The 19734-nt window shown below is 35.1% G+C and overlaps 1 protein-coding gene across 1 annotated transcript; it reads right to left on the minus strand.

The window, feature by feature from the left end:
• Positions 1–2343: 2343 nt before the first annotated feature.
• On the minus strand, positions 2344–4888 carry LOC103502578 (cytochrome P450 CYP82D47-like). The gene is made up of 3 exons (XM_008466548.3): positions 4141–4888; positions 3543–3952; positions 2344–3074 (listed from the first exon to the last, which is right to left on the minus strand). The coding sequence occupies exons 1-3, from the start codon at positions 4691–4693 to the stop codon at positions 2454–2456; spliced, it is 1584 nt and encodes a 527-aa protein (XP_008464770.2). The 5' UTR covers positions 4694–4888; the 3' UTR covers positions 2344–2453.
• Positions 4889–19734: the final 14846 nt, after the last annotated feature.

Genomic DNA, 19734 nt, shown 5'->3' on the forward strand with positions numbered 1-19734 from the left:
TTGCCTCTAGCTCTCTGATGACCTTTTATAGTTAATCGACTATCTTTCAGATGACATACCTTATTTGATTTTTAATACATCGACTCCAATGATAGGGACCAAGGTTCTAATGAAAGCTATTTGTGCTTTTTATTCAAGTGACCTGAATATTTAACTTCTTTTTCTCTATCATGTTTGTTGGTGCTCTATAAATATAAAATGATAAAAATGTTCTTTCACCTTTTACACAACAGTTTCAACAATTGGATAACTTTTACACAATAAAAAGTAAAATTAATCATTGATGAGCAGTTTGTAGATTTTAAGAAGTTTGTGAATAACAATCCATGAGAATTTGAGTTTGGAATTATCTAAGAGCGTTGTGGTGCATGGAGGAGGGTGATGGCTCTTTTTCTTATTATTACATTTATTTTGGGTTGAAAGCTAAGCGATTGTGTAGATAGTCAGGCGATCGTTGAAGGTTGAAGACTGAAAATGCATTTAAGATTTCTTATTTAAGTGTTTATTATGATATTTTTTTCATAATATATATATAAACACAATATTAAAATTTCATTTTGTATATAAAAATGTAAAAGATAAATATTATAGTTTCTAAAATAATATTAATTTTATTGATTTGTTGTCGTGAGAAAAAAATATTTATCTACCCGGACTAATGTCGGTCTATAAAAAATGGATAATAATGTAACAATTAAATAAAATAAGTTTGTAAAAATGGACCAAAAAACAAGGGTTTAATGTCGATTTTAAACTAACATAATTGAGGATCTAGAATGTCCATAAACCAAAATTGTTGGCCTCTTTAATGTCGGTTTTAAATCGACATTAATGTACAACCGAAATAAAAGGGATTCAATAACACTATTAAATATGCGGTTGAAAACCGACATTAAAAAGGCCAACAATGTCGGTGGGCAAACAATATTAAAGGCTTTTAATGTCCGTTTTAAACCGACATTAAAGATCAAATTTCTTCTAGTGATTGGAATATTTGTCAACTACTCAAAATAGATTCTAAGTATCATTTTAACACTTTTTATCAAAATAGTTAAAATAAAAATAAGTTTTTTGAAAAATATTTTTTCTTAAGTCAATTCAAACGTAGTCTTAAATTTTTTTTTGTTATTTTTTCCATTCTACAGTTCTCCATACATGACTTTGGCATAAGAATGTTATTTTTGTTTGTTTTGCAGCACTCTCTTCTGCATTACCAATTTATAGGTTTTGTTGTAACATAAAAGTCAAATGTGTTTTCTCATGTCCCAAATTTGGGCATAAACAAACTTTTCAGATGGGTTTCATTGTTTATTTGGGCTCTTTTGTATATTGAACTAAAGGAAATTGAAAAGAACAATTCATAAAAGACACTTCAGAACTATTACTTCATGTTCTTGCTCGTTTTTATACCATGCAATATTAATTCTTTCTTTTTTTTTTTTTTTCAAATATAACGCAGCATTCCTAACATAGACGATAAACCTTTTCACCTCTTCATTTTTATATTATTTTTTAAAATCAATTAAATTAGGTTAATTTTAATAAATATAACAAACTTCCAAATATTCAGGGCACTTTAACAAAATGAAAAACTGTCCAATTTTTCTAAATATTCTAAGTTTGTCTTTCCCTTTTACCTTGTTTCTTCACTTCCTTTCTCCAATTTATTTATCTTTCCATCATTGTTTTTCTTATTGTGAAATTATTTTAAATATTTTCGTTTGTCCTTCTTTACCATCTTTTTCCTTCTTCAATTTTTCTTTTCCTTCCATCGTCTTCTTCTCTTCTTTTGGAGTTCTTCTTTTATATTTTTAAATTGTGTTATTTGGTTCATGATCATGTAGCAAATATAAAATATCCATTTTTTTAATTCATTTTGAAACTTTTGGTCGCTTGTTTAAGATTGTGTGTCAAATATAAAAGATGGTGAAAAAAATCATTGGGATATTCGATAGCCAAATCTAAAGGATCGTGTACAAAGAATGGAGGATCATGTACCAAATATAAAGGATCGTCTACCAAGAAAATCTTTAAAAAAGTCGTTGAGATTTGGCTACCCTAATTTAAACGATGAAATCTACTTGTACCACATTTAAAAAAAATCATTTAGATTTGGCTACCTAAATTTAGTATAAAATCTAAATGATTGTATCAGAAAATGGAAAAAAATATTTTGATTTGGTTACCCAAATTTAAAAACCATCGTGAATAAAATTTTGGGCTGATGCAGTGTTTAGTATACCTAGCCTCTTTGCTAAGATAGCACTAAAGCTCTGCTTTGGTTTTTTTTCTAAAAAAAAAAAATCTAAACAATCGTAAAACAAGAGTCAAATCTAGACGATATTGCTAAATGGTTTAGGCATTTACCATCAATTATAAATCCTCCAGCTCTACATATTTGAAGTAAAAGAAAAATAATTAAGTTCACTACTAGGTTAATAGCAAAATCATTTCTATTCTTGTGCTGATAAGCGTGGAGTTAAAACAACTTGTAGTGGAGCTTTTCTAACACTAATAAATCCAAAGTTCTCCTCCATCTTGAGTAGTTCCTTTGATGGCCTCCCAATTTCGAACCCATGAATCAAATTCGCAAGCGTTAGGGGCACAACTTCGAGAGCAAACGACATTCCAGGACACGCCCTTCTACCACTTCCAAATGGAATCAGTTGAGGATTATTTTGTCCTTTAAAATCCAAGTCTTTTTTAGCTGTTAGAAATCTTTCAGGTTGAAATTCATTAGGATCCTTCCAAACTAGTGGATCTCTTTGTAGCTTTTGAAGATTTACTATTAGGCGTGTCCTTGCAGAGATATTGTAGCCCAGAATGTTGCAATCTTCTGTAGATTCATGAGGGACTGACAATGGTGCTGCAGGATACAAACGCAATGTTTCCTTCACAATGGCTTGGAGATATATTAGATCATTTAAATCTGCTGCTTTTACTTTTCTCTGTCTCCCAATTTGTTCTTCTAATTCAAGTTGGACCTTCTTAAGTGTTTCTTCATTGTTAAGAAGTAAAGAAAGAGCCCATATCATTGTTGTTGTTGTTGTATCCGATCCAGCCAATATCATGCTCTATATAAGTTTCAATCCAATTTATAGAGTTATTGATTCATAATGAAGTTAATTCATAAATCCTATGTGTGTGTATATATATATATATATATATAAGTGATATAATTAATAGCCGTTTCCAAAATTTCATTGAGTTTGATGAAGTGAGAATATAAGCTCATTTTTAACTAATATGGTATAGAGTCTATCAAACATACGTGAGTATTAAATCCAAAATTTAGATATTGACCAATAGTGTTAAATAGAATATAATAATTGTGACCACTTGTAATTGGATATTTAAATAGAATATAATAATTCAAAAAATGGGTACATATATAATATAATACAAAGGTAGGAATAGGAGAATTATGAATTGATATTCTCTTGGTTGTGAAATGGTTTAACTAATTGATATATAAAGTGAAGGGTTTGATATATATTTGAAGAAATAACAGGGAAGGGATGGTGTTGTTTGATTATACATACCAAACAATTAGCTTTTACTACCGAGTCTCCATCGTAGTCGGACAGTTCTTCATCCTTTTCAACAGCGGAAAGCATCAAGTCCATGAAATCTAGTTGATGGCCACCTGAATTATTCTTCTTCTCTCTGATCCAATTATCAAACACCTCATCCAACGCCTCACTCGTCTTCTTCATAGCCTTTTCATATCCTCCCAAATCCAACCAACTCAAAAATGGAAACGAATCCGATGGAACAAAGTCCCCAAAGAATTTAACAAAATCCCGAAACACCTTTCGGTAATCTTGATTTCTACTGCCTTCCAAATCCGTTGAGAATCGCTTTCCAACCACCATCCTAAACATGGTGTTGAGAGTTATGTCTTGAAACCACGTATTCATTTCCACCAATAATAACACTTGCTCGCTTCTTTCTGTCAAGAGCAAATAAAGCCTCACATTAGTTGCGTAAGGTGTATGATAACTTAATATACAATATGAATGCACCTTTTATATGGTTTAGACAAATAGTATTGACAGTTACGTTTATGTCAAAAGACACACAGTATGATACTATTGTATAGATTTGTGGAGGTTTTATTGTCCTTATCATTTTCCTTACTTGTGTGATTCGCCCATAAATCATATAATTTTCCAACTGAACTCTGAATCTCCGATTCTAAGATGAGTTGAAGCTGCTGCTTCATGTAGTGGCTCGCGAGGAGACCATGCACGGCTATTTTGCGCATGTGGCGCCAGTATGGACCATACTCGCTGAACCCAAACATGGAATTATTATAACCTAGAAGCTTTGAGGCAGTTAGTTTGGGGCGGGATGCAAATATTCTATCGTTTGTAGTAAAGCACTCTTTTGCTATTTCCCAATTGCTTACAACCACTGCTCTATGCATTCCCAATTTCAACGTGAAAATTGGTCCATGAGCATCTGCCATAGCCGCTAAGACTTTGTGTAGTGGTTCCGACCCACCTAGTAGATGAAGATGACCGATCACCGGCCAGGCACCACCGGCTTCAGGTGGCTGCAGTTTCTTCCCATGTTGGGAACTGGATAATATTCTGAAGAGGTTATAGGCAAACGGTACGAAGAGAAATATAGCAATCACTATTCCAACTCCAGTATGGGGAGAGGATACTAAAGCTAACAAAAGTTCCATTAGTGGGAGCCTTTTGTGTGGTGTCTAGACTGGGAATCGTATATATATGTATATATATCAATTATATATCACTACTTAAGATTAATTTTAGCATATTTCTATTACTATAAAACACTTTATTCACTCCAAATCGGATTAGGGTTTGATGTAACACTTCAAATACAATCTCTATATAATTAAAATTAATTTTAAAAGCTAAATTTAAACTAGAGGTCTTGTTAATTTCGAATATGAAAAAGTGACATTAACCTTTTCATAATTACTGAAAAAAAGAAAAAAGAAAAAAAAAAAGAACATTCATTAGGTTGGTTAACCTCTCATATAAAATGTCTTGTTTGGGATGTTTATAAACAATTATACTAAAATTAATCATTGATGCCGATTTTTTTATCTTTTGACCTTTCTACGTATAGGATATAGTAATTAGAGATATTTCATAATCAAAATTTTCAAAAGGTATCAAATTTGATTTTGAATTTTGCTCTGCTGTTTGGCGTGTTGTTAGATATTTATTTGTAATTTGCTCCAATTTGAATTTTTGGCCTAACGTTTTGATAAACCAAAATTTATTTTGTCTTCTAATACTGGTTAAATTTAATATCAAAATTCAATTTTATCTAGTATGAAAGATTGCATTTCAACCGCATAAAAAATATATAAAACAAAATATCACATGCCCAACAAATATGATCCGAAGTCTTCAGTTGACTTTTATGTAATAAAAAGGGACATTCGCAAAAAAGGACAAAACAAGTTGTAATAATTAAGCTATTACACACATTTATTATTCGTAAAAATGACAAAAACAAAGTTGAGTAGACATACAAGATATAAAATGTCATAAATGCCTTCATTACTAATATACATTTGATAGACTTAATTATTAATACACACCTAATATACCTAATACCTCTTGATATACGTGATACTCATTGATACATTTGATATATTTAATACTCTTTGATACACCTGAACATCTGAAAGATCTTGATATAACTAATACTTCTTGTTACACTTTATTCTTCTTGATATATTTGATATGCTCTTAATGAACACCTGACACACTTGATATCCTTAAAATGCAACCCACGTACTTTTACTCAAAAATAAATTATTATATATAATTGATGATGCATTTGAAATGTTGATTATTATATAAACCATCCCGTGGTATTCGTCAAGGAGATCCAATCTCCCCTTCTATTATTGTCCTAGCAATGGACTACATAAGCAGGCTGCTGGATTCAGTGGGTGAAAACATCAAAGGGTGGAGAATGAACAACAACCTAAACCTTACTCACCTTCTTTTTGCAGATGATATTCTGCTTTTTGTTGAAGATGACGAAACCTCCCTCCAAAATTTAAAAAACATCATCAATCTTTTCCAGCTAGCCTCCGGGTTGAATATCAATCTGAATAAATCCACCATCTCCCCTATAAATGTTGATGCAGCCAGAACCAATCAGATCGCTTCTCAATGGGGGGTCTCTACAAAATTTTTCCCAACCAATTACCTTGGTGTGCCTCTTGGAAGAAAACCTATCACAAAGGCTTTCTGGAATAACATTGATGAAAAATAAGCAAAAAACTTGCCAGCTGGAAATACTCTATGCTATCCAAAGGTGGGAAAAATCACTTTAATCAACTCTACTCTGGCCAGCCTTCCTACTTATCAATTATCAGTCTTCAAAGCTCCTGCATCAATTTGCAAAAGCATTGAAAAATCTTGGAGAAACTTCTTCTGGAATAGCCCCACTGAATCCCACAAATTACACTTGGTTAGATGGGCGAAGGTTACCTCACCAAAAGAGAAAGGGGGGCTGGGCATTAGCCGAATGAAAGATACAAACTTTGCTCTCCTAACCAAATGGTTATGAAGATACATCCATGAAGACTCCCCATTTGGAAGAAATTCATAAATGCAAAATACAGCAGTCTAAACCAGGAAGATATTCCTTGTGTTAGTAATCTCAGTAGCAGTCGATCCCCTGGTACTCTATCTGTAAAGGCCTGACTTGGTTTCAAAGGCAGATTTCCTAGAAAATTAAAAATGGAAGAAATTTCTCCTTTTGGCACAGCCATTGGCACCAAAATAGCCCTCTATCTTTACACTACCCCAGATTATATGCTCTATCTACAAATCAGGACAGCTCCATTAATGACATGTGGAACTCAACTTTGATGAATTGGGATCTTAAACCAAGAAGACGGTTGAGGGATTCGGAATTTCCTCTGTGGGCCGAACTAAAAGACTCTCTAAATGTCAGTTTTTGCGAAAATGGCAGAGACACTCCTACATGGAATCTCAACTCTAATGGCTTATTCTCGGTTGCTTCGGTAAAGAAAGCTATACACCATACTGACCAAGGTGTCTTTCCTCTCCCAAATCAAAACACTTTCACAAATCTTTGAAAGTCCAACATTCCAAAGAAGTGTAAATTTTTCATCTGGTCCCTGCTTTATGATAGTGTAAATACAGCTGACCAACTTACTAAGAGGATTCCAAATCTCTGTTCCAGACCAAACTTGTGTACGATGTGTAAAAGGAATGAAGAAGACAGAATCCATCTCTTCATCTTTTGTCCCATAGCAAAATCCATCTGGAGTCTAATCTCATCCCTCTTAAACAGCAATGCCACTTGTCATAGCCCAAAGGATCTCTGTCTTACTATGTGCAGCTGGAAATAGAAGAGTAAAAAAAACATCATTCTCTTCAACACCTTTGCTTCTGCCCTTTGGAATATATGGATGGAGAGGAATGCCCGTATTTTCAATGACAAAGAAAAAACAGTTGCAGATATATGAGAAAATGTTAAAGCTCTCGCGGGACTTTGGACAAGCAGATCTTTATTGTTTTCTAGTTATCAAGCTACCTCTTTAGCTCTAAATCTTCATGCTTTTACCTAGCTTTCAGTTTGTATCTATCTTTTTCAGGGGCTGTCCTCAAGCCCTTTGTTTTTGCTCTTGGATTATTCCTACTTCTCTGTACTGTTTCATGATGATATTTTTTAATGAAGCGGGAATGATGATGGTGCTAAGGGGGTGTCCACCTAGTGGAGATGCCCGGATGCACCTACTGACCCACCGTTTCTTGTTAAAAAAAAATATATATATAATTGATAATGTGCATTTGAAATGTTGATTATTATATATAATTGTCGATACTTTCATATAATGTCAATACACACTTGAAATGTTACTCTTCAAGTATTTACTTGTCACGACGTGATAACGTCGCAGAGCGGCCAACGTCCTCAATCATTTAATCTTTAATAAATAAAAGGTAGGTGTGATTGGTCAACAAGAAAAAAAAACATTGGTCTACGTAAATTCATATTTAAGGTTTGGGAGTCAGTTGTGTGCAGGGAATGTGTTAGCACCCTACAACACTCATAAAAATGGTTACCAAAATTTATCTTTTAAACTAAATAGAAGAGGTTTACAAAACAAAGTTTTTTATTTGGTATTTTTTAAATGTCCCATGGTTATCAATTCACATCTAAGAAAAAAAGCTAAACATGAATTAATTATTATATGGACGGCATGAGAGCCATTAGAAAAATGAAATTTATTTTTTTGATTAAAGTGATGATTTTTTATTTACCTCAAGAATATTAAAATATCAAACTTTGATATTTTGATCTCTATCATAGACATTTAATGGGAAATTTCATGTAAAGAATTCCAAATAAAACACTGCGTAGTCCCATTTTAAAATATAAAATTGTTGATATATTTTGTTTAAAACTAGTTTACTAATTAATTTTTTAAAAATGAGAAATTTTATGTATTTATGAAATTTAAACCATGAAATCCATAAATGAACATTACTTCTTTTCCATCTCAAATTTATAATAATAATAATAATAATAATAATAATAATAATATTAATATTAAGAAATAGGAGAAATACATGTTGGGAAATAATACAGTTGTCAAATGATACAACAGACAATACAGGTTGGAAATAATCTACACATGTTGGGAAATAATATATTGTATTGGAAATAATACACTATGAAATAATGTTTGGGAAATAAATATTATGCAGGTGATGAAATAAATTTGGCTTTCAACAAGTCTAATCAATTAATATCAACATATTAATCAACAATAAACAAAAATTAATAACAACCAAATTTAAATCCTAATTAAATCTAACAAATTTAAATCAAATGGTTTAAACCAAGCAAATACCTAACAAATTTAGAGCCTATTGAAATCAATTGGCTTAAATCTATTAAATTTGATGCAACAATAAAATAAATTGGCCTAGACCAGCATAGTACAACAGAAAATTTCATGCACAATAGACTCAATTTAATTTGCCTAAACCTAATAAAGTTAAAACACACTAAAGTAAAATTTGATGCAACAATATTTAATTGGCCTAAAAATAACAAAATTAAAACATAGTAAAGTAGAGCTGAGGTGAAATTTGATGCATCAATACATTAAAATGGCCTAAACCTAACAAAATTGAAACACAATAAAACAAAGTACAGACAAAATATGATGCAACAATACATTCAAATTGCCTAAACCTAACAAAATTAAAACACATAAACACAGTAAAGTAGACCAAAGGTGAAATTTGATGCATCAATACACTCAAATGGCCTAAACCTAACAAAAATGAAATACAGTAAGTAAGGCATACACAAAATATGATGCAACAATACCAATACATTCAAATGGTCTAAACCTAACAAAATTAACACACCCTAAACCTAACATAAAATTAAAACATAGAAACACAGTAAAGTAGAGCAGAGGAGAGGTGAAATTTGATGCATCAATACATTCAAATGACCTAAACCTAACAAAAGTTGAATGCACTGTAAAATCAACTCAACGAATTAAAAACAAAAACAAATTTGAAAAAAATCTGCATTATAATCAAAAAGGAAAAGAAGGAAAAAAAAAAACTTACCTTGGAAAACCAAATTGGTAGAATAGTTTCTTCGCTTTTCTTTTAACCCTTTCAATTGATCTCTCCTTTTGACCTCCCACAAACAATAAATCAATCTAACGTACCTTCTAAGAAAATCTCCCTTTCCTTTTTTTGTTCTTCCAAAGGAAATCTCCTCCTTTGTTTTTATAAGGCACTGAGATGCTAGTTTTTTTTAGACTGCTAAGAAGAAGGTAGAATCGTGTTTGTGAGAGTGGAGAAGGTGGGAAGAATCGGGAAGAGGGAGAGGAAAAAAAATCGTGAGAGTTGTAGAGGGAGTGATTGAGGGAAAATGGGGAGGAGACGTGGGATTCAGTTCTTGTTTTCTTGCTTTTTTGTTTTTCCTTTTTTTTCAAAAAAAAAATCAAATTCAAATCAACTTCCTTTAATAAACAAATAAAAATAAAGGGCCAAAATATCGTATTTACATTACTGATTGATGTTTGATACAATCGAGTATTTAAAATGTTTATAAACTCGCTATAATTTTTATGGCCCTTTGCACATTTATCATAATAGGTTCATAATAGGTTTTTTAAAAATGTCAAAACCCAAATTGATCAACCTATATTTGAAAATGGAAAATTACAGACTTCCTCTCTCGTTGTGTTTCACTTATACATTTGATTCGTATGTTACACTTAAATGCTTCATTGATAAGTTTGTTACACTTGACGCACTTATGATAAACTTGTTTGGTTCACTAGCACACTAAACGAATTTGATACGCTTGGTACACGTGATATGTTTGATACACTTCATGTACTACATATATACTTAGTATTCTTCAGTATACACTTGATTAATTAAATACATTTTATATACTTGAAGTCTTGCTGAAACCCTTGATACCCTATTGAGATACACTTGTTAAACTTGATTGATTTACTTGATAATGATTCACTTTACTGATATGTTGATATATTGTACTAATATATTGTTGATATACTTGATAATGATACACTAAATTGTATGATTTATATATACTTAAGAATGTATTGGTTTATACAATTGATATACTTGATATATAATTTATTAGATACTTAACCATAACTACAACGAACTAAAAAAATTTGCAAAAATGAAAATCACGTAGTAAGTATATGAACCAACTAATATATATAATATAAGGACATCACGACATTGATATACAAAACTGATACAAATTAAAATAAAAATAGAACCAACGTTAAAAAATAAAACAAAATAATTTGGATTTAGATTCAACTCTAAAATACACATTGAAGAATGAAGAAAACAATCACAAACGAAGTTAAATTACTCGATCAACAACAACTATATTTCATATTGCAATTAATTTATCATTGATATTTTAAAATCAAGATTAAAACAATATAAAAGAAATGAGGAAGAACAAATCATAGCCTTAATTTCAATAAATAACAAATATGAGTGATTCACACAAAAGAAAAAGAAGAAGAAGAAGGAAAGGATGATGATCAAAACTCCCTTACCTATTTCGGACACCAATTGCAATCTACGAATTGGGAAGAACAAATCTTTTTTTCCGTATAAAAAACAATGATTATGGATTTAAAAGAGGGGAGAACAAATACATACGTTATTGAAGAAATAAATTATTTTCTGCAAAAGAGAAGAAAGAATGAAGGAGGAGAATAGGAGAAGAGGAGAAACCTAAAAGAAACAAATAGAAAAGAAGAAGGGTGGAGAAGAATGGCAGTTTTGGAAAAAATAAAAGCTTAAAATAAAATTATCAACCCAATTAAAAACTTGCTATATTTGCAAAATTGGAAAAGTTGGTGCTATTATTACTAAACCATATTCTCATAGCGCCACCTAATACAAAGTCCGTAATAGAAAGGGGTATTTCTTCATCAAAAAAAATTATCGTTATGATGTTTCGAGTGCATTTATTTTTCATTACCTTTTTAGCAAACTTTACATTCCACAAGTTGCACTACAAGAAAATGGAGGTCTTCCGATGCACAAAAGCGTCAGGAGATATATGAAAAAGCATCAGAAAATCCTTTTTAGACTCATAAATCTGTGTCAGGATCAGAGTCGCGAAAAATGAGTCGGTAGAGGATCTCCCGACGTTATATTTGTGCATCGGGAGATCCTCTATTGTTTTTTTTTTCAAAAAAATACCTTCTATTATTGAATGAACTTCTTTTTTTTTTTTTTTTGCAAAATGGAGAACGAGATCTAAGCAAACAAATGGAAAAATTACCAAAGCTAAGACAAAATTAGAAGTAGGATTTAAGATTTTAAAGCAAAAATCCAACTTAAATAAATAACTAACTGGAAGAGATATGAGCGACAATGGCACCAGAAGGGAGGACCAAGAACATAAACAACAGTAACAATAAATCAATAACAATAAAATCAACAATAAGAACAAAATTTACGCAACAAAATGAACAATGAAAACAAAATTTACACAACTAAATCAACAATAAAAACAAATTTTATGCAATCCACAACAAAATTAACATAGTTTACACATTATTGATATAAAAGAATTATATACCAGATGAGTAATTTTATTAATAGTCATCATAAACATCAAAACATCAATATAGCTTATGTATACTTCTCAATACTATAACTATATGACATGTGTATTAACATCAAACTCCAGGCTCCCCCTAGAATAAAGAAGACTCCCGTCCACAGCGTCTGATGGTCAGGCTCCCCTGAGTGTATGAGTGACTTTATTAATCAAACCATCCACAAATTCATTTTGTATATTACTCATCCGCAAAACTCTACTTTAGGTAGTCAATTTGGTCCAGAAGTCATGATCAATAAACTACCTTTCATTGCAGCCGCAGTCGCTTCAATGATCAATCAGAAGTTACGTCTTCGAATTCAGCACCCAAAACTTTTCTCACTATTTTCGCACACGTTTCAACCCTCTTTAGAGAACATATATAACTTGACTTGTATCTTCTAAAAAATAAGATCCCTAAAGAATAGGAACTTATTTTATATCTTGGAGATAGTTGAAGTGATTCCCTAAATATTGGATAATCAAATATTCATTGATTATCTTCTCTTTTAAATAAAGCTTCTCTTTTAATTTTAAATATATTCTTTTAGATAATGAACAATTCAACAAACTCCCCCTTTTGTCTAAAAGAATTTCTTTTCTGGTTCAACACTAACAGTACCATAAAGTCATTTCAATCATCCACAGGCTTCAGTTCTTAGTGAGACAGAAGACATTTCATTTAGGAGTCAAAAGAAATTATCAAACTACATCTGTCACAAAACAACGACTACAATCATCAAAAGAATAGAGCCAGAACAACATTAACCTTCTGAGCCAGAACAACATTAACCTTCTGCTAATGAAAACATTAAAAAAAATCTCACAACTTCATAACCCACAAAACATCTTCAATTCATTTTAACGCCACATTTCCACATCTCCACTCCCTCTTTGAATCGAAAAAGACATTAAACGGATGATGGTTGCTGACGACTAGTGGATGGTGCCAAAGACTTCAAATGTCGAAGAAGAGCATCAAACTCTAATCAACGTTCACATAACAGGGTGATGGAGGTAGTCAGTACGCGAGATTTAGCAGTCAAGAAATTTACAATGCGGGCAGCCAACTCGCGATCCACATAAAAGCCTTCAGCAAACTCATCCCAGTCAATAGTGTCAAAAATACATGGGCCTCGAGTCGGATGCACATCATGGTTAATATCAGACACATTACTGCATTGAAAGAGTCTGTAGCTAAGAGCAATTGTCTTAGGTTCAGGTCTAGGAGCATCAGTTGTAAGCATCGCTCCATTTAGGTGAAGTAGCAGACTGAAGAACAACCGCGGAAGAGCAATCGGAACCTTAACCCCAAACGACCCAACATGCCTCAACAGTTGATTGTAAATGAAGGCACCCGTATCTACTTTATCATCATTACAAATTTGATACAAAAATGTACCTAAAGCAGTAGATACGCTGGAGGCATATAAGGAAGGGAACCAATTGGCAATGCCAATCTTGTGCAGAATGGTATACTTGACGCTGAGAGCAGCCGCAAGAATTCCATTCACAGGCCATGTGGACAAGGTCCCTCCAGATAAGACAGTAGCTAGAACCTCAGTAGTAGGATATGATGGAGAGCAGTCAATATGAACAGTATTCCTAAGAAAACCATTTATCACAGCAGAAGAAATCACAAATTTGAACCCTCTAATATGCACCATCTGATAATCAGCCCTACTCGAATTATTAAACTCATCAGGCAGATTGACGATAAATTCTCTAATTAACTGGGGATAAAAAGCACCAACATTCGAGATAGTTTTTTTCAAACCAGCCTTATGGATAAGGTCCATAATACTCATGCAGGATTGGTGTTTGTCAGATATATTTACCTCATCAAAAATTCTCTTCTACATCACAAACTTCCAGCGTTGAACACTTTCGTCGTGGTGAAAGGAAATTCCATCAATGGGAACAGATGGAATATTCGTTGGAATTTTCTTTCTGCCTGTTTTCGTGGTGACATTTCGCCTAGCCTGTTGAGATTTTCTCTTTGGAGGTCTAGAACCGTTAGGAGATCGTCAGTAAGAGGAGGAATGTCTTGAGGAGGTATGTCAGCCTGGTTAAAAAAAGCACACTGATCATCATTTCGAGAAACATTAGTCTGTTCTTCATGTGCAGCAGTAGAGAATCCAGGAATGTGTGTAGGTACCACATCAGGTTTTGAAGCAGGTAGTGTTGATCGAGGAGGGTGAACAGAGGGAGAATGACATGAAGGTATATCTGGTGAGCGTCGAGGGCCTATTGGAGTTGGAATGTATACCCCTTGATCTGTTGCTGAACTCTCTCGAGAGTGAATGGAACTCGGGGGTTCAGAAGGGAGCTTTTCAGATATAACTGTCCCTGAGGTTTTCTTTAACAAACAGATTAACAAAACATCATCATGATCATCTGAATCCATATCCGATAAGTGGCCTCAGAAGCTCACCAACTTCAGGCACCGCCTCAAAATGTAAAGAATCCTACAACCTACTGGAGGCCTCTCCCTGCACTTTCTCAGATGGAAGCCGATAAGGTCTCCGTGGAGGAGTGCTTTTGAACCGACGACCTCTGACCCTTTCATGTTGTATTGAAGGAGGCGAAGAGGTGATGACATTAGGCACATAAGACCCCTTGCAAGTATTCACCATGACGAATAAGATTCGAGTAACTGATGAGAAATTTCAACTGTTGTATCAACTTCAGAATGTGTAACGACTTAAGATGATCTTAGTTTAAATAGCCAAAAAAATTCAAATAATTAGAAATTAAACATCCATCAATGCAAAAAAAACTCCCTATTTGAAACGTGGAGACATGCACCGTCTTTATAGCTAATCAGGAAGTTAAATGCGACACACTCCTGCAGCTATATATCCAGCTTCAACTGTAGATAAAGAAACACAGTTTTGCTTCTTACTTAACCAAGAGATTAAATTGTTTCCCAAAAAGAAGCAACCTCCAGACGTACTTTTACGATCATCAGCTGAACCTGCCCAGTCAGCATCACAATATCCAACTAGAGTGGGGGTGGTGGTATCATAGAAATACATCATTCCAAAGTCACTGGTCCCATGAACGTATTTAAGAATTCGTTTAACAGCTTCTAGGTAAGTGATGCGGGGATCTGCCTGATAACCTGCACATATCCCCACAGCATAAGCTATGTCAGATCGACTTGCTGTTAAGTATAATAGGTTGCCTACTATACTCCTGTAAAGTTTGTGATCAACTTCAGCACCTTCTTTTGTAAGTTTAACATGTGTCGCAGCTGGAGTCCACTTATTTCGAGTCTATTCCAAACCAAACTTTTTGACCATATTCCTAGCATACTTTTCCTGAGATATGAAAATGTCATCATTCTTTTGCTTAATTTGAAGTCCCAGAAAGCATGAAGGCTCTCCAACCATGCTCATTTCGAATTCTGACTGCATGATATAAATGAAATTATTTACTAGAACTTGAGGAAATCCTCCAAAAATGATGTCATCAACATAAATTTGAGCAACCAAAAGTTGGTCAGATTTCCTGTGTATGAACAAGGTCTTGTCAATTTCTCCTCTAGAATATCCTTTACCTCTAAAGTACACAGTTAGCCGATCATACAAAGCTCTCGGAGCTTGCTTTAGTCCATATAAGGCTTTGTTGAGCTTATACACATGCTTTGAGTGCTCGGAATCAGCAAAATCTTTTGGTTGAGCAACATAAACCTCCTCATTCAAGTATCCATTTAAGAAGGCACTGTTTACATCCATCTGATACAATTTAAATTTTTGTATGCATGATATACCAAGTAATAATCGAATGGCTTCAAGTCGAGCAACTGGAGAAAACGTTTCATCAAAGTCAATACCTTCAACTTGATTATACCCTTGAGCCACTAATCTGGCTTTATTTTTCGTCACACATCCAGCTTCATCAGTTTAATTTTTGAACACCCATTTAGTACTGATAACGTTTACACCTTCTGGTTTTAACACTAATGTCCAGACATTGTTTCGTCTGAATTGGAGTAGCTCCTCTTGCATAGCATTTAGCCAGTACTCATCCCTGAGAGCAAAGTCAACAATAGAAGGTTCAAAGGTGGAAATATAACATAAATCAGCAACCATCTTCATGTAATCGATCTTTTCTTTCCTTCTGGTCTGCATCCCAGTTGACGGATCACCTATAATAGAGCTTGCTGGATGATTTTTCTTCACATGAGCAAACGGAATGTAACGACCCAACTTTCCGGACTAAGCTGAGGTCACTACCAAATACCAAAACTCGACCATTCAACATAAAATTTAAAACGGACCAGTTACGATTCATTAAAGCATTAGAAACCTTACAAAAAGACAGTTTCGGGCCCTATTTTAAATCAGTCAAAAGTCACAAATAAAAACTCAAGTCACCAGTTCAAAATCACAAGTCAAAATATTCTGACAAAATACATAGCGGAAGCGATAAGAAAACCAGACGCGTCCATATGGCCTTCACGCATCCTTCCTGCCTCTCGTCGGTCTGCCCCTCGCTGTGCCCCTACCTGAAAAGTTAAAGAATAGAAAAGGGTGAGTATAAACATACCCAGTAAGGGACCCACTACTGGGCCCGTTAGGGGACAACAGTTTACTTCCTATTCGGGGGTGCCCTACATAACAGTCTAGTGGTTCCGTAGAACGCACATATCAGTCTAGTGCTCCCGAAGGATGCACATATCAGTCTAGTGCTCCCGAAGGATGCACACATCAGTCTAGTGCTCCCGAAGGATGCACTCATCAGTCTAGTGCTCCCGAAGGATGCACGTATCAGTCTAGTGCTCCCGAAGGATGCACGTATCAGTCTAGTGCTCCCGAAGGATGCACACATCAGTCTAGTGCTCCCGAAGGATGCACCTATCAGTCTAGTGCTCCCGAAGGATGCACACATCAGTCTAGTGCTCCCGAAGGATGCACCTATCAGTAAGGCACACTACCCCATAGATGAAGCTAACCGTTACCCCTCAGTCCATACTAAACCGTCTACATCAGTCATACCCCAAAGGCATTCATATTACAGTTCCGCCATAGGCTTTGTCAGTCAGATAGTATAGGTTTAAACAACTACACCCTCAGTTGCTATACGCATCACCAATTCGCACACCATTAGGGAAAACCCTAATCCCAATCTACTAACCAACCAAAACCGGACTCACTGTCCTTCCCCGTCCAAACTCCATGATCAACATTCAGACCAATGCTTTACTACATACTGAACCGTAACTTCAAGGTCCATCAACATAAAATCTCAATTTACAATTAGCAGTCATAGTATCTTTACATCAGACAAAATATAATAACAGTGCTTAACAGTCAACACGCATACAGTTATTCAGTACAGTCACTAACGTGTAATCCCCTGTGGATTACTACGTTTTCAGCCTGGATCCGGGGTCCAGTAGTAGGAAAACCCTTACCTGATACTCGGTTATGCCCCTCGATCGAATCCACGCTCAACGGATCAACCTAAACGAAAACACAAAGGTTTTAGTTGATGACTTTAGTAGAAGTCGTTTTAAAAAGGTCAGAAGCGACATCCGTTGACTTACCCAAGGAAAGGAAAACTACCTCCAAACAAGCCTACCGCGAGACCCGAGAACTCAAGCGTCAACTCTGTACTACCTTCAAGGGAGAAAAGTAGGGCCATATCTTATTCCAATATTCAAACTCTAATCGGATGTAGCAACATTAGGGAATTCATCGAAAACAATCCTTACCGAAGACTCACCGTGACCCGGAGCGGAGGACGGAAGGCTTAGGTGGCTTGGTGAAACAAGGAGCTCGGCTCGGCTTGAAGGCGTTCGGCTCGGCTCGGCTCGGCTCCACCTCGGCTCGGCTTGAAGGCGTTCGGCTCGGCTCGGCTCGGCTCCACCTCGGCTCGGCTCGGCTTGGCCTCGGCTCGGCTCACAGCTCGGCTTGTGGCTCGGCTCAACTCGGCTCGCGGCTCGGCTCAACTCGGCTCGCGGCTCGGCTCAGTGCGGCTCGCGGCTCGGCTCAACTCGGCTCGCGGCTCGGCTCAGTGCGGCTCTCGGCTCGGCTCACTCGGCTCGCTCGGCTCGGCTCACTCGGCTCGCTCGGCTCGGCTCACTCGGCTCACTCAGCTCACTCGGCTCCAGCCCGCGGCTTGCTCGAATCGGATCCGTGGCTCGGGTCTGGTTTTTGCTCCACCCGACAACGCTCGAGTGAGAGACGTCGACGGCGGACGTGGGTGGCTCTCCTCGGCGTTCAGGGCTGCGTCGGGAACACAGATTGAAGTGGAGCCGTCGACGGTGACAGAGACGGAGGAAGAGGGAGAGCTATCGGCTGCCGGCGGTTGGAAGCGAATCGGAAATGGATGGAGGCCGCGGCGGAATCCGCTTCGACGTTCGTGGACAGAGGCGGAGACGAAGGCGGACGACTACCACACGGACGGAGACGGAGAGGAAGAGAGATGGTGGTGGAGACGAAGGGGGAAGAGAAAAACGGAGAGGCGCGGCGGCGTCGGGCGAGGAAGAAGAAGAAAGCGGAAACGAAAAAGAAGGGGGGGTCTGTGTCGCGCGCGGGTTAGGCTAGGGTTTCTTTTTTTTTTTTTTTAAAAAAAATATATATATATATATATTAAAACAAAATAAATATAATTAATATTAAAATATTAATATTAAATAATTTAAAATAAATAATAATATATATTAAATAAAAATGATAATAATAATAATAATTTATAATAAAACATTAATACTAATTAGTTATAATAATATTAAATAATAATATTAATATTTATATTAAGTAAATAGTAAAAGGAAAAATATTAACATTAAAATTGAAATGACAATAATACCCAATACTAATAATATAATTAATATTATATTATTAAAATTCACTTAAAATGCGAAAATTTTTACCTCGAGCTTCGGGGCGTTACACGGAATTAGTTCTGATTTCTTAGTGATATTTTCCTCTGGTGATTTTTCCAAACTTTTGTCGGAATCATCAGATGGGTTATCAGCTTTAGGAACTTTTACACTGCTAGTAGTTCTAGCTTCAGACATATTTGGAATCTCATCTTCCTCATCATTTATCTGTTTGATAGCTGAATCGATGTCATTTATAACTACATTGATTGTTTCCATAACACTCCCAGATCTGTTATTGAAGACTCTATAGGCACGGCTGTTCTGAGAGTACCCGAGAAAGATTCCTTGTTTTGACTTAGCATCCCATTTCTGGCGATATTCCCTGTCAGCTAAGATATAACATGTACTTCCAAACACATGAAAGTATTTAACATTTGGCTTTCTATCTTTCCAAAGTTCATGAAGTGTAACAGTTATTCCGGATCTAATAGTTACCCTGTTATGAATGTGACAGGCAATATTTACAGCTTCTGCCAAAAAACATAGAGGTAAATTTTTGGCATGTATCAAAACACGTGTCATTTCTTGTAACGTCCTGTTATTTCTTTCTACTACACCATTCTATTGAGGAGTTATAGGTGCAGAGAATTCATGATGTATTCCTTTTAGTAGACAAAAGCTGTTAAAGCTTTCATTATCAAATTCTTTACCATGATCAC

This window comes from Cucumis melo, chromosome 4 (assembly GCF_025177605.1).
Source record: "Cucumis melo cultivar AY chromosome 4, USDA_Cmelo_AY_1.0, whole genome shotgun sequence".
Lineage (NCBI taxonomy): Eukaryota > Viridiplantae > Streptophyta > Magnoliopsida > Cucurbitales > Cucurbitaceae > Cucumis > Cucumis melo.

What these genes read in the sequence shown, in the direction of transcription:
- LOC103502578 (XM_008466548.3), bottom strand. Translation starts at nt 4,693, where the DNA reads ATGGAACTTTTGTTAGCTTTAGTATCCTCTCCCCATACTGGAGTTGGA. An exon ending in TTTATGGGCGAATCACACAA is followed by an intron (nt 3,953 to 4,140) that starts GTAAGGAAAATG and finishes TGCTCTTGACAG; the next exon opens with AAAGAAGCGAGCAAGTGTTA. An exon ending in TAGTAAAAGCTAATTGTTTG is followed by an intron (nt 3,075 to 3,542) that starts GTATGTATAATC and finishes AAACTTATATAG; the next exon opens with AGCATGATATTGGCTGGATC.